This window comes from Balaenoptera borealis (genome assembly GCF_965194805.1).
Source record: "Balaenoptera borealis genome assembly, chromosome: 10".
In the NCBI taxonomy this organism is placed as follows: domain Eukaryota; kingdom Metazoa; phylum Chordata; class Mammalia; order Artiodactyla; family Balaenopteridae; genus Balaenoptera; species Balaenoptera borealis.
The window spans coordinates 13847507-13860689 of NC_138874.1; the positions used below are offsets into that span (position 1 = coordinate 13847507).

Genomic DNA, 13183 nt, shown 5'->3' on the forward strand with positions numbered 1-13183 from the left:
CCCAGGAGGCATTGCCACTCTCCTTCTCCCGCCCCCTCGCCACGGCCCACCTGCCAGCCGCAGGTTCAGGTTGGGAGGCCGCAGAGCGCGGCGAGGGCCGCCGCACATGCGCCCTGAGGGAAGATGGCACCTGCCGGCTGCTGGTGCTGCGGCTGCTGGGGCGGCGCTGTGGCCGCCGCGGGTGCCGCCCGGCGAGTCTTGGTTCTGCTGCTGCTACTGGGGGTTCTGTCCAACGGGCCGCGACCGGGCGCCCTAGCCACCGAGCACTACTCGCCGCTGTCCCTGCTCAAGCAGGAGCTGCAGCACCGGCAGCAGCAGGAGGCCCCGGCGGGCGGCGGCTGCAGCCCGCAGTCCGGGGACTGGGGGGACCAGTACTCTGCCGAGTGCGGCGGTGAGTGGCCGGCGGCGGCGGTGGGCGGGCGTCCGGGTTGCCGCGGAGCGCCGGCGCGGCGGGTCCGGGGGCTGCGGGCCCCGGGGCCGATGTGTGGGCAGCCCGGGCCTCGCCGGCACCGGCCGCGGCGTGTGCCCCTGGGGGAGCCGGCTCCGCGAAGTGTCACGCCGGGGCCGCTTCCCGCCGCTCACACCCACGCCGCTGCGCGCCCTCCTCCCGAGGCCGCCGTGGGGAGGGCGGTGAATAGTGAAAAGAGCTGACAGCATGCCCCCGAGGCCAGGGCGGCCTCTCTGCAGCCCTAGCAACTTTTGAGAGGGTGGAGGAGGAGATGGCAGGTGGCCCGGGGCAGCCCCAGTCCCTGCTCTGGCCCCCGCGGGTGCTGTGGGAGCGAGGGAGGGACTGACGGACAAAGAGGACCGGACCCGCGCCCGGAGCCGGGGTGTCTGGCCCATCTTAGGCCTGGAAGTCAGGTTTCCTGACCTCCCGATTGACGTATTGTATTAAACATAGCCTGTACAAATTTGATCCCTGGGAAGAAAGGAGGGAACAAAAGAGTAACGCCGTTTAATCTGGTCATTGACATCTTGCTCCCAGTTGTTTTAAGATTGACCTGTGATCTGTCAGGTGTCTCCCAGAGAGTCAAAAGGGCCCTGCGGGCCTGTGTATGTCAGAGCTGTGTGTGTGTTGGAAGTGGGCCAGTTCATTCATTAAGATTGGGCGCTATTGGCCTCAGTTTAAGGTCCTGAGCAGATTCCTCAGGGGCAAGGTAGATACGTACATTTTTCGTTTTGAAGGTCTGTAGTGTGTCTTTTTAATCCACTCCCTTGTCCTTTCCCTTTCCTCTTGCCCGTGAGTTCCCTTAAGGCTTGCTTTTGAAACGTCCGCGTCTACCTAACTCACTAGGAGCTTGCTGCTTGCTTTTATGGCCTGACAGCAGTCTAGTATTGTGTACCTGGGGAGACAATAAGTGTTTTTTGGTTGAGATGAAATGTCGAGATTAGCACAGTCTGATTTCCTTTCAGCACAATCTGACTTCCTTGAGGACGTCTCGCTCGCCGAGGGCTATGTGACTTCTGTATTTGGAAGTAAGCCGTGGCTGGTAACAGCATGAATGACACGGCCGGCACTGCACAGTGGAGAGAGAATGGCTTTTACCTCTGTCACTTTCTGTGACTCTGAGCAGGTTAATTGCCTGTCTTTGCAGAATTGCCTCCTCTGTAAATTGAAGACACTGTTCCCTGACTACAGGGTTTTATTTTCTTCCCAAGGATGCTGTGAGGGAAATGGGAAATCGCGATCGTACACGTACGCAGGTGCCTGCTGCGTGCCCTGTGCTGTTGTAACAGCTTTAGGTTGGTTAGGCAATACTCTTAGCCTGTCAGAGCGCTGGTAACGACATCATTGGATGCTAGCTCCTTTTCCCAGAGGGGAAAACTGAGGCACAGTGAAATCATCACTTTCCTGAGGGCCCACAGCTGGAAGGGGAGGAGCCCAGGTGGTCAGACTCCAGACGACATTTGTCTGAAACGCTCAGTGGTTATAGTTAGGGAAAAAACATCTGTAATATTTACAAGCATATAGTAGGTAGCGTGTAAATCCTCCTTTCCTTTCCCTCCTATATTCACGTGTTGCTCACTGGGTAAAGGAGACCCAGATTCTAGGCGATGAAAGAGACAGATTATGAAATCAATTGATATTATTGATATCGGTGGTTCATTTCACTGTGTAGCACCAGGCTTACGCCAATGGTTAAGAGTCCTCGTCTGAGCCGCCTCTGACTTGTATTATGCTTTTCACCCAAATAATGATAAATGTAGGTTTTCAGAACCAGGGCGTTTGGAGGAATCCTGTTCAGCCTCCGTTCCCTCACATATGGAGACCATTATCTAATGTTCTCTGCTTCAGAGGATGAACGCTGTATTATGAAGCTTGAAGCATCATTTATTTAAATGTTTCAGTAACCCTCCGTGTAGTACTTATTTTCTTAGTTTAGAATTAAAAACGTGCTGTTGAAAATCGGTGACACGTCTTCCAGGCAACCTTCCCTGGGCTGACATGAGTGTCCCAGTAGCTGCCGACAGGTGCTGAAGTGGCTGCTGTCACCTCAGGAAATGATTCCCAGGGTCAACTGCTTATGCTACTTGGGTCTCCAGGTGTTCCCCTTAGCTTTGCTGGCTGCATCGTGTGACAAAAGCCGTCTCTTCTGTGGTAGAAACTCACCCACGTGTCTCTTATTTCTCCTTCCTTGTCCTAGACAGCCAGGTAGAAGCAAGTGAGACCCGCCTCAGCCCCTCTCTGTTCCAGGAAGAACAGCAATTCAGGATTCACAACGAGCCAGCTTGTAGCCTGAGGGGCTCGTGCTCTGCATCCGGAGCCCCCGTATGATCAGCATTAGGGTCTAGGCAAGTGCCAGGATCCAGAACCAATCAGTTATGCAGAATCAAGCCCCGCCCTCACCAGCTATTAATCACGTCACTGTCGCCGCTGGCTCATCCAGCGCAAGCCTCTCCGAATCAAGCCAGCCCCTATTCAGAGGGCAGCCGCGGCTGCACGCCCACTTTGCAGAAGCCTTCCCCCTGCTTTGGGGTATAAATGACTGAGCTGATGCCTGCCTGGGTCTGCATCTGCACACCTTCAGGTGAGCTGGTATGTATTCTCTTAAGGCAGAACCTTCAGCGATTGTAGGGCCGAAGAGAACAAATTGGGAGCTGTCTGGACAGCAAAATGGCAGCGGCCGGAATCCGGGCCCCAGGGAGCAGCCTCGGGGCCCAGCTGCCCAGACGACAAGCACGGGTGATCTCAGTGCCACGGACCTCAGCCCGGCTTTCCTGTCCCCCAGCCCCCCTTCAGCTTTTTCTCCTCTAGCACGTTTTTACATTTCGCTTTTTATTTGAAAAGCACGTGTAACCACAGACTTGTGATATTCTGTTTTCCCGTGGTGAAAATTACCTTGCTCTTTTAAAAACACGAACACTGTAATGTACATATTTTTCAAATAAAAGTAAATGTTCCCTCCCTTCCTTGTTATCTTTGCCCTGCTTGTAGTTTGGAACTGTGGGAAGCAATAAGGAACAGAAGTTTTGCCCTGATTCTTTCCCTCGGTTTTATCCTTGTCAAGACTGCGTCCTTATTTCACACAGTACTTGACACTGAAATAGGTACTGTTTTTGTCTCCATTTTATGTAAGGGGAAACTGAAGCAAAGAGAAGTTAAGAATGGTCACACAGTAGAGAGTCGAGCCAGGATTTGAACCTGGCCTCCCGATCGTTTGTGAACTTCCCGTCAGTAATATTTGCAAAGTGTTAGTATAATTTCTTACTAATATAATTGATAAAGTCCTATGCCCTTAAGCTTTGTTTGTTGCAAGTTATAGTCTTAGCTAACTTGTCCTAGAATTTTATGTTTACATTATGTGCAAGGATGCTTCATTGAACTTAATACTTGAGCCGTAGAGGGGACTGGATCTGTTCTTTTTTTTTTTAAGATTTATTTATTATTTATTTTTTTATTTTATTTACTTCGGCTGTGTCGGGTCTTAGTTGCAGCATGTGGGATCTTTGTCGAGGCATGTGGGATCTTTCATTGCGGTGTGTGGGCTCTTCATTCTGGTGCGTGGGCTTCTCTCTAGTTGCGGCGGCGTGTGGGTTTTCTCTTCTCTAGTTGTGGCACGCAGGCTCCAGGGCGCGTGGGCTCTGTAGTCTGCGACACGCAGGCTCTCTAGTTGAGGCACGCGGGCTCAGTAGTTGTGGCACACGGGCTTAGTTACCCCGCAGCATGTGGGATCTTAGTTCCCTGACCAGGGATCGCACCCGCGTCCCTTTCATTACAAGGCGGATTCTTTACTGCTGGACCACGAGGGAAGTCTCTGGATCTGTTCTTTAACTGAAAACCTGTTCGTGTGCCTCCTAGATTCTACTCAGTGTTGTAGACCCTGGGGTTACAGCATGGTCGGCTGAGTTCCTCAGTGGAGCCTGTGTTCTGGTGGGGGAAGGAGCAGTGTGCCACAGGTCTGGTGATAAGCGCCTTTAGGAATAGAGTGGTGTGGGGATGCTTCTTTGAGAGGTGGCCTGGGAAGGCCTCTGCTAAGGTGACACGAGCAGAGACCCGGATGGAGTGAGGCTTGGAGAGAGAGCTTAGCCATATCTTAACTTGACCCCCCCGATGTCACAGATCTGGTAAAGTAAGGTCTAGTTAAGTTGTAACTTGTCCACTGATTCAGGAATTCAGGATTTCTCCTCTGCTCTAACTACCAAAGCTAAGCTGCATCTTATTCCAATGCAGCATTCGTCTGTATTAAATATGTCTTTATGTGTTCTTTACAGATGGTCCACCTGTATTTTAGTTCAAACATATGCATTTCTAGTACTTGTTTCAAAAATACTTTTGTTTTCCTTATTTGAAAATGTATTAATAAGAACTGAATTTATGTGTTTTTCTTTTTTTTTTTTTTAAGTGCCTTCTTGAGAGTTTTTTGTCTGCTCCTAGGTGAGGTAGGTTTGTACTTGATGTCTTCGTGGTCGTTTTCATCTAACTGGTGACATTAGCACTATCCCTGCTTAATGCCTCAGTCAAGTTCAATGATTAATTTGCAACCTGAAGTACTTTTCTTTAGTTTGTTGAAATTAACAATCCCAGATTTGAGTTTATTTCCTTTTCCCACTGTTCTTTGTGGAGAAGTGTCTGTCCGATTTGGGAGCTTTAACTGTCAGAAAAACAAGGAAGTAGCTGTGAACCTAGCTCTGTGTTTTTGACAAAGTCAGTCAGACTTGAAGAGATTGTCAGTATTTATGGTCTCTCTCTTAACTGAGGAATTGGTTATTTAAATACATGAAATCGGTCTTATTGTTCACAGCCTTAAATTACTGCTGTGTCTTAGAGGTGGTAAGGAATCAATAGAGGGAAACGTCTATAATGAGAGCTGTTTCCTCTTTTGCTCTGGCTGCGGGGAAGTTAAGAGCCAAGTTTTTTATGCTCAGTTACGGCAGCTGTGGTAACCCTTACTGTTAGTGTATTTGCTTGATCCTTTTTCCCCTTGGTCCTGATTTTCTGCGTTAGTTATCATACACAGTTTTGTGGCAGATCTCTTCTGATCTTTTCAAGGCATACACAGTAAATTTGACAGTGTAAAGGAGCTAGCTTATTTTGAGCACAGAGACTGAGGCACAGAGTGATGAAGAGATTCCTGTATTGTTACCTCAACCAGCCCAGATGACTGATCACTGGGAGGGTGAACAGCATTTTTCAGAAAGTCATCTGATTTAGGGGTGGCTCTTTGTCGTGAGAGCCCTAGGAAGCTGATAGCCCATGGTATTTGCATACTCGTTAGCTTCTTCCTGTAGATTATGTTGTCGTTAAGAATTACATTTACCTTTTACAAGTTTCTGTGCACTGGTAGATGTGTTCAGCTTTGGGTGACAGAGGTTAATTCTTTTCCCCTCTGGATGAGGGCAAAAGATATGTGGCCTGGGTTTTTAAACCTACCTACGTGGAGCATACTACAGGAAGTGGCAGAGTACTTTCTATATAAAAACTTTTCAAGGAGTCTCTTTTACAGCCTGTAGAGACAGCTTGGCTTCTTTGCACTCAATAGATACTTGCCTGACTGACCAACGTACAAAGCATCCCCTTTTCGCAGTGTAGTGTTTTAAAGAGGTCATCTTATCTTTTTGTTTGGGCTTGTTATCTTTCAGATAGAATAAGTACAAAATTTATTCAAGTAACAGAATTTTAGTACTTTTCACTTCGGGTTAATGCTTTCCAACATTTTCCTTCTGCTGTCTTTTTTTATTTTTACTCTTTATTGAAATATGACATATGCAGAAAAATGTGTGCATCACAAGTGTAAAGCTCCATACATTTTCACAAACTGAGTAACGCGTGTAACCGGAAAGAAACCCAAATCAATAACTGCTATCTGTTTTTAAGCATGCTAATAAAGTCTTATTCTACGTCACCCTTGTTTCATCGGGAAATATTTGCTGTGGCTTCATTTCTGCCTCAGGAACCGGCACAGTGCATAGACTCTGCTCAGGCGCTGGCGTTCTTCACACAGGTACCCGGGGGTCCTGTGTCAGGTGGTCTGTCCTCCGCCTGGCACGGCTTCTGCACGAAAGACCAGTGGACTTCTCTTGTGACTTTTTCCTGCCTGTGTCTGGAGTGTTCTAAGTGACACTGTGTTTCCTTGTCTCTAACGGTTTCACATCACTGCCCAGATCTGCTTCAGCTTTCCCAGTAGAGCTCATGACGTCAGTGCGTGTGGGCTTATGCGAAAGGCTTCAGCGCTTCAGAGCGCGTGCCACCCTGAGCCTGCGATGCATTTTCAGCCGCGCAGTGTATAGCCCCAGGCTAAGTGAGCAGCCTTTGCGGGTAAGGCCCGCTGCCCAGTATGCTGGCGGCGGCACCTGCCATCCTCTTCTGTTCCTGGATCGGCGCCCCGTAACTTGCTTCCATGCTTCTTTTTCCATTCTGTGCAGCTGACCAACTCCGTTTCTTTTGGTTTTATACATTCTTTACAAGTACTTTACTTTTATGTGAGTTAATACAGCTTCAGTCAGATTACATTCATGTTTTGCTAGAAAGCCGTTCTGTCTCTTTTAAGATGGCTTTTGCAGATCCTTGTTCTAGAGGACTAGTTATATGTTGACTTTATAATCTAATTCTCAGTGGCAGCCTCTATTTTCAAGTTGTTTTATAACTTACACATCTCAGGTACTGATGAATAGTATTTTATTAGAACAAAAGAAGCATATGAATTCTTCAGAGGAGAATTTTCCCTGTTATTACTTTTCCTGTTATTACATTCTAAAGGAAAAGTACCACCTGGGACCATCCAGCAAGGTAATCTACAATCTCCTTGTTACTGAGCCGAACTTGAGTCTGCACGCCCACAGCACCGCAAAGCCAGTCTGCTGACACCGGGCTGTGGTGAAGGAAAGTTCAACGATTATTTGCAGGGCACCAAGCCAGGAGGGCTGGCAGCTGATTCTCAAAAAGTCCAAACTCCCCGATGGCTTTCAGGGAAGGGTTTTAAAGGCAACATTTGGGGTGAGAGTTGTAGCCTGTGGACTTTCTTCTGATTGGTTGGTGGTGAGGAAATAAGGTAATGTTTTGGGGATCTTAATCATCAAGCTTCTGGTTCCAACCAGTCTGGGATCTACAGGCTTGTGATCAGCAGGTAGTCGCTGCCCTCCACCTGGGTGGGGTCTTAGTTTCTGCAGAACAACTCCAAGATACGCATCAGATGTTTATCGTCCTTTAGGAGGAACTAGGACTTTTATCGCGGAACTATTGTTTAAGCTACCATTAACGTTTCTTGCTTGACTGCTTTTCCTTACTTTCTGCATTCTCTCACTTCCCTAATTGGTAACTGCTTGAGTCTGCTCTTTGGAACGCAGGAGACTAAAGCCTTTTTCCACAAACAAAAAACAGGTGACATGGAGGGGCTTTGGTACCCAGGAGGACCCCGCAGGGGTCAACCCTCCCCCCCCCCCCCCGCAACCTTTTCTTTGATACTCCTCAATCTTGAGGGGAGCAGGGAGCAGGATAAGAAAGAGAATAAAGTTTTGGATAGAAAGGTTAATCATAAACTTGACAGGGCAGCTCGGTTTCAGGGGGACCTAGCTTCACCCTCAATAGTGGTTGTCTTACAAATGCAGAAACTGATAAAAGCAAAGTTTCTTGGGTCTTAAGCTCTGAAATATATGTCACGTTAAACTTAGTCATGGCTGTTCTAAGATGTACTTGAGAGAAGGAATCTTTTTGTTCATTTTTTATATGTGTTTTATACCTGCATATCTGTGCAAAAACACTTTTACCAGAATTACTCATTAAAGTCCAGTTATTGACAAAAAAAAAAAAAAAGAAAGCAAAGGCACTACAAGTTGATGCCGTGTAGCACCTGCTTGACCTTCAGGGAGCTCCTCCAGCCACGGTAATGCGGTCTGCTCTTCCCGGGTTTACCCTACACCTGGGACCAGAATTGTCGATAAATATCTGGCACCTGACTTCCAAGTTCTGGCTCCTCCATGGGAAAAGTCCAGTCATCCTTGTGTTCAGGTGAGCCTGGCCCACCGTCTGTTATACCTGGAGCCAGGTGGTCAAGTGATGAGCACAGAAGCGGCTGTGGAATTCCTTATGAAACATTTTCCTTCGGGGAAACGCAAGCTTTCAGTCAGTTTTCCGTTGCAGGACAGGAACGTGTGACAGACGCATGCTCCTTTCAGTGACACCTCCTCTCCTCTCCTCAGCAGGAGGCCATGCTCTCCTCTTATTTGATTGAGAACTTCCACGCTTTCCCACCATTCTAGCTGTCCGCCCGCCCGCAACTGTACTGATAGCCTTTGCCTGTGGTCCTGTCTCCTTGGAGGACTCGTGGCTTCTGCCTGGTGCAGCGCCCATCTTGAAAAAACAGGCAACGAAGACAGGACCACCGAGTCCTTCCAGCCACCACCTCATCTCTCTGTTCCCTTTTTCAGCAGAATTCCTCAGAGAAGATGTTTATATACACTGTCTCAATGTCCTACAGTCAGCTTCTGTCTCTCCACCAGAGATGCTCTTCTTAAAGTCAGCTGTGTGTAAGGTTGAGGGGGAGAAGAAAGAAGTTGGATGGCATTGCTGTAGTAGACTATTACCAGGACCCCGCTTCGGCAGAATGAGTGGTGACAAATGTGCCGTGTGCCCCTATCGATGGGGTGTCCTAGAGCGCATCTGTGGCGAATCTTCGCTTCATTGTTTCTTCATTTGTGTGACCTTAAACGTGTCCATTAACATTGAGCATCATTCCCCACATGTACAGTGAGCCCAAGGTATGTTCCACCAGCCTCAGAGAATGGAGGACCAGAAGAAATAATGTCTGTGAAAGTATTTTGAAAGCTGTAAAGTACTATGAAGGCCAAAATAAACTTCAGGAAAGCAGGAAGAAGAAATTTACAAGAAAAACCCAGCAATTTTAGCCTAGATGTATATACTAACATTTAACAATCATTCTGTGAACTGTGGGCATTACGTCTATTCCTCACAGTTGCCCTAAGAGGGTATGTGGTGGTAGTTATTCCTGTTTTACAGATGAGGAAACTGAGGCTAGGAGAAATTAAAGGACTTGCCCAAAGTCAAACAGCCAGCTAGGCATCTAATCTGAGTCAGTCTGGCACCACACCCTGTGCTCTGAACCCCTCTGTTACTTTGCTGCAGAACTAATTAATTCTGAAGTCAGGGAAAGAGGAGCTTTAAGTAGAAGAGCTGGTTGTTTGAAAATAACGAGTAAAGTTTAGACAATCATCTAGCAAGGGTAATCAAGAAAAATGAGAAGAAACAAATACAGCTGACCCTTAAACAGCACGGGTTTGAACTGTGCAGGTTCACTTTTACATGGATGTTTTTCAGTAGGAGATACTACAGTGCTACACGGTCTGTGTTTGGTGAATCTTCAGTTGTGCAGCTGCGGATTCGGAGGGCTGACTACAAGTTATACGCAGGTTTTCAACCGCATGGAGGATTGGCACCCCTAACCCCCATGTTGTTCAGGGTATTTGCCTTTAGGAATCCTTATAACTCTCTGTATAGCTTTAGGACAAAGATGTAGAACAGTTCAAAGAAATAGGTAGCCCTTTAGAAAAAGGTAGATTATCAAGTTGATTCTCCCTCTGCCTCTTAAATATCTTGTTCCCACCAGGGTCAGCTCTGCTCTTCTCATTAAACTTAAGCTTCCTAAGCTTTCTTAGAGATCCTACCTGCATTTCCCGCTTAATCATCTACCATCAGTTAATGATTATCAAATTTATATCCGTAGCTCTTTCTCTGGAATTTCCTAACTACATGCAAGACAGCTTCCTGGTTTAGCATCTCACGAGCAATTGCTTAAACCCGGAGTTAGCGCTTTACTTCCCTCTAAAAGCCCTCTTTCTCTTAGACTCCCCACTCCAGTTACGGGCACTGCCCCTTTCTAGCTGCACACATGGGAAACAGTGCCTCTTTCCTCTTCCTGTGCCCAATTTTCTCAAAGGCCTGTCCTTTTTCCTTCATATCTCTTTAGACTCTGACCCCGTGTTTTGCCCCAGTGGCCTCTGCCTGTGTTGGGACTTTTCCTGTTTTGTAACTGGCCATGGCCTCCACCTGGCCTCTCTGCTCCGGTCTCCGGTCCTTCTCTCCCCACTGTCTTTGATCTTTCTTCCTGCTGAAGCTTTCCATGGCATCTTAATACTAAAGAAGAAAGGGAATAAATGAACTGGATACTAAACTTGGGAAACTAGAAGAGGAAATAAAGGAAATTGCAGGACTAAGAAGAACAAAGCCAGAATAAATGAATTAGAAACAGAGCAACAACGGAATGGATCAATAGACCCAAGAGCTGCTTCTTTAAAAAAGAATAAAATAGATGAATCTGAGAAGGCTAACGTGTAAGTAGGGAGCAGATGCAAATGCGTGCAATGAATGAGGGGGTATGTGCACAACTGTAGCGGCTGTTAGAATTTAAGAGACAACGGTGCAGAAATCTCTGCTAATAGGTTAAAAATAAGAAGCAGTAGAGAAATATCCAGGAAGATGATGTAGAAGAAAAAGATCAGATTCTGTAATGTGTTTTGAGACTATTTCTGTAGTAATCACAATGAAATGACTTGTATGACCTGAACAAGGAAGAAAACAGACTTTTCCTAATTTCATGGAAATCTGTAGCATTGAAATACAGCTGGTTGGGGTTATTATTTGAAAATAATTGAATCCATAGTGAGTTAAATATTTTTAGATTAAAGAACAAATTTAACCTCCTGTTCCAGACAACTCTAGTTACAGGTAGAACAAACTATTTTTGTATCACAGACCTTACCAAACCAGCAAAAAACACTGATGCCAGAATCTGATAAAGTTCAGGGGGAGAAAAGAAAGCTATTAACATAGTTATAAAAATCCTAAGTAAAATATTAGTAAACTGAAGCCAGTAAACAAAAGAATAATCTGCCTTGATCAATTAGTTTATTCTAGAAGTATAAAAGATAGTTCAACTTTTTAAGGAATTGAATTAATCACCTTGATAGATCAAAGGAGAGAAATCATGATTATCATAAAGAAATATGCAAAATCACTTGATAAATTTCAGACAGCTTTCCTGATTTAAAATTTTTGGTAAAGCAAAGAATAGGAGAATTCTTCCTTTATATGGTAAAATACATCGATCTCCACCCTTCCTTTATATGGTAAAATATATCAATCTCAAAATAGGCACATAGAGCAGCTTCCCACTGGATGTTTGTAAATGTCAAAATAGGCACATAGAGCAGCTTCCCACTGGATGTTTGTAAATGTTAAATTTAAAAGTATTACTGTCAAAAGTTGAGGAAATTCTGGGTCATCAAATGACATGTTAACGTCAGGACTAAGCAGGAGTGCCTTTTATCACTAGTATTATTGAGCACTTTGGGGAGGTTTTGTCCAGTAAAATAAGATGCTAAGCGAGTATAAATATTAAAAAGACCTTGATATAATTACGTGTAGATGGCTCAGTTATCCACTGTGTAAATGAAGACACTAATAGAGCTGTTAAAAGTTCAATAATGTGGACAGATGAAATCTTCAGCTCTAGTCAGCTAAGAAGGCAGAAGATTAACAGTATGCTGTATTTCTGCCTGGGCCACTCTCCCAATCCCGCCACCCTGCCATGGACCTTCACCTCTTAAGTCCTTAATCTCGCTTAGATCTGCCTTCACTCTTTCATGGCAGACAGCCAACCAACACCTCCATTGCTTTGCTGGAGGGTGGCCTTTTGCAAATTGCTTAGGCTGTCTGCCTCGTTTTCCTCTTCTTTAAAATGGGGATTGGAAGGGTGCCTTTATACATGGTGACTATATCGGTATTAGCTGACGTTACTCAGTCCTCTGGAGGCTTTTCCTGAGCACACACACCTCTTCTCCTGATTATGCTCTAGGTCATGACTCTTAAACTGTTGCATTCTGACATTTTTTTATGTGGCTCTGATTACTGTCAGCTTCCCCACTGAATGCTGTATACAAGGACTGGGGTCATTTATGGTTTTGACGACCATTGAGGCTAAGGCCGTGACTGGAACATAGTAGATGCTCAACAAATAATAGATTCAACCACCGATGAATCTGTGGTTATCAAGCGATTTTTTTTTTTTAAGATCACAACAGACTTGAACGTGTACATCCTGTATAAAAATTATAAAATTCCACATAGGTTAATAAAAGATTAAATTTTGTAAAGAAGTCAAGTGTTTCTCCCCTCATTAATCTACAATTTTAATGCAATTCTAATAAGAATCATACAGAGCTTTTTGTTTTGGAACCGTAACAAAATGACTGAAGTTTATCTGAAGGAAGAATGTTTATCCTAATAGCCAAGAAATTTTTTTTAAAAAAAGGTGATGAGGCTTTGCTTTTACATTAACATGTATGCACTCATTGTAAGGCTATAGTAATTGAAACAATGATACTGAAGTCAGAATAAACATCATTATAAGGGATTAGAAAGTTTACAAAACAAAACAACAAAATGCAGGTTTATTGTAGAGAATTGAAATTTTATGTCTAAAGTATTAAATTAAAATGATATATAATCTCACCAAGTTTAAATTTAAATAATGTAGAAGAAAATGTAATCATATGGTTAAGTGTTTACATTATATTATTAAGTTAAAAGGGCAGCTTACAAAACAATGTAGCTCATTCAATTCTCACAACCTCATGATAACAATAGTAGCAAACATTTTTTGAGCTCCTTCTTTGTGTCAGAAACTATACCACATGCTTTACTTATATTTCCTTATTTAAATCTCACAAC

The 13183-nt window shown here is 45.1% G+C and overlaps 1 protein-coding gene across 9 annotated transcripts in view; it reads left to right on the forward strand.

The window, feature by feature from the left end:
• Positions 1–123: 123 nt before the first annotated feature.
• TTC13 (tetratricopeptide repeat domain 13) overlaps positions 124–13183 on the forward strand; it is a gene marked incomplete at its 5' end in the record, with an annotated part of 68935 nt that continues 55875 nt past the window's right edge. For 8 of the 9 annotated variants that reach the window (XM_082407752.1, XM_082407753.1, XM_082407754.1 and 5 more), the window contains one exon: positions 124–391. In XM_082407752.1, the coding sequence (XP_082263878.1) occupies positions 124–391 (268 nt within the window). Of the gene's footprint in view, positions 392–2776; positions 3030–13183 lie in introns of those variants that run through there. The other variant, XM_082407758.1, reaches the window with a different exon arrangement.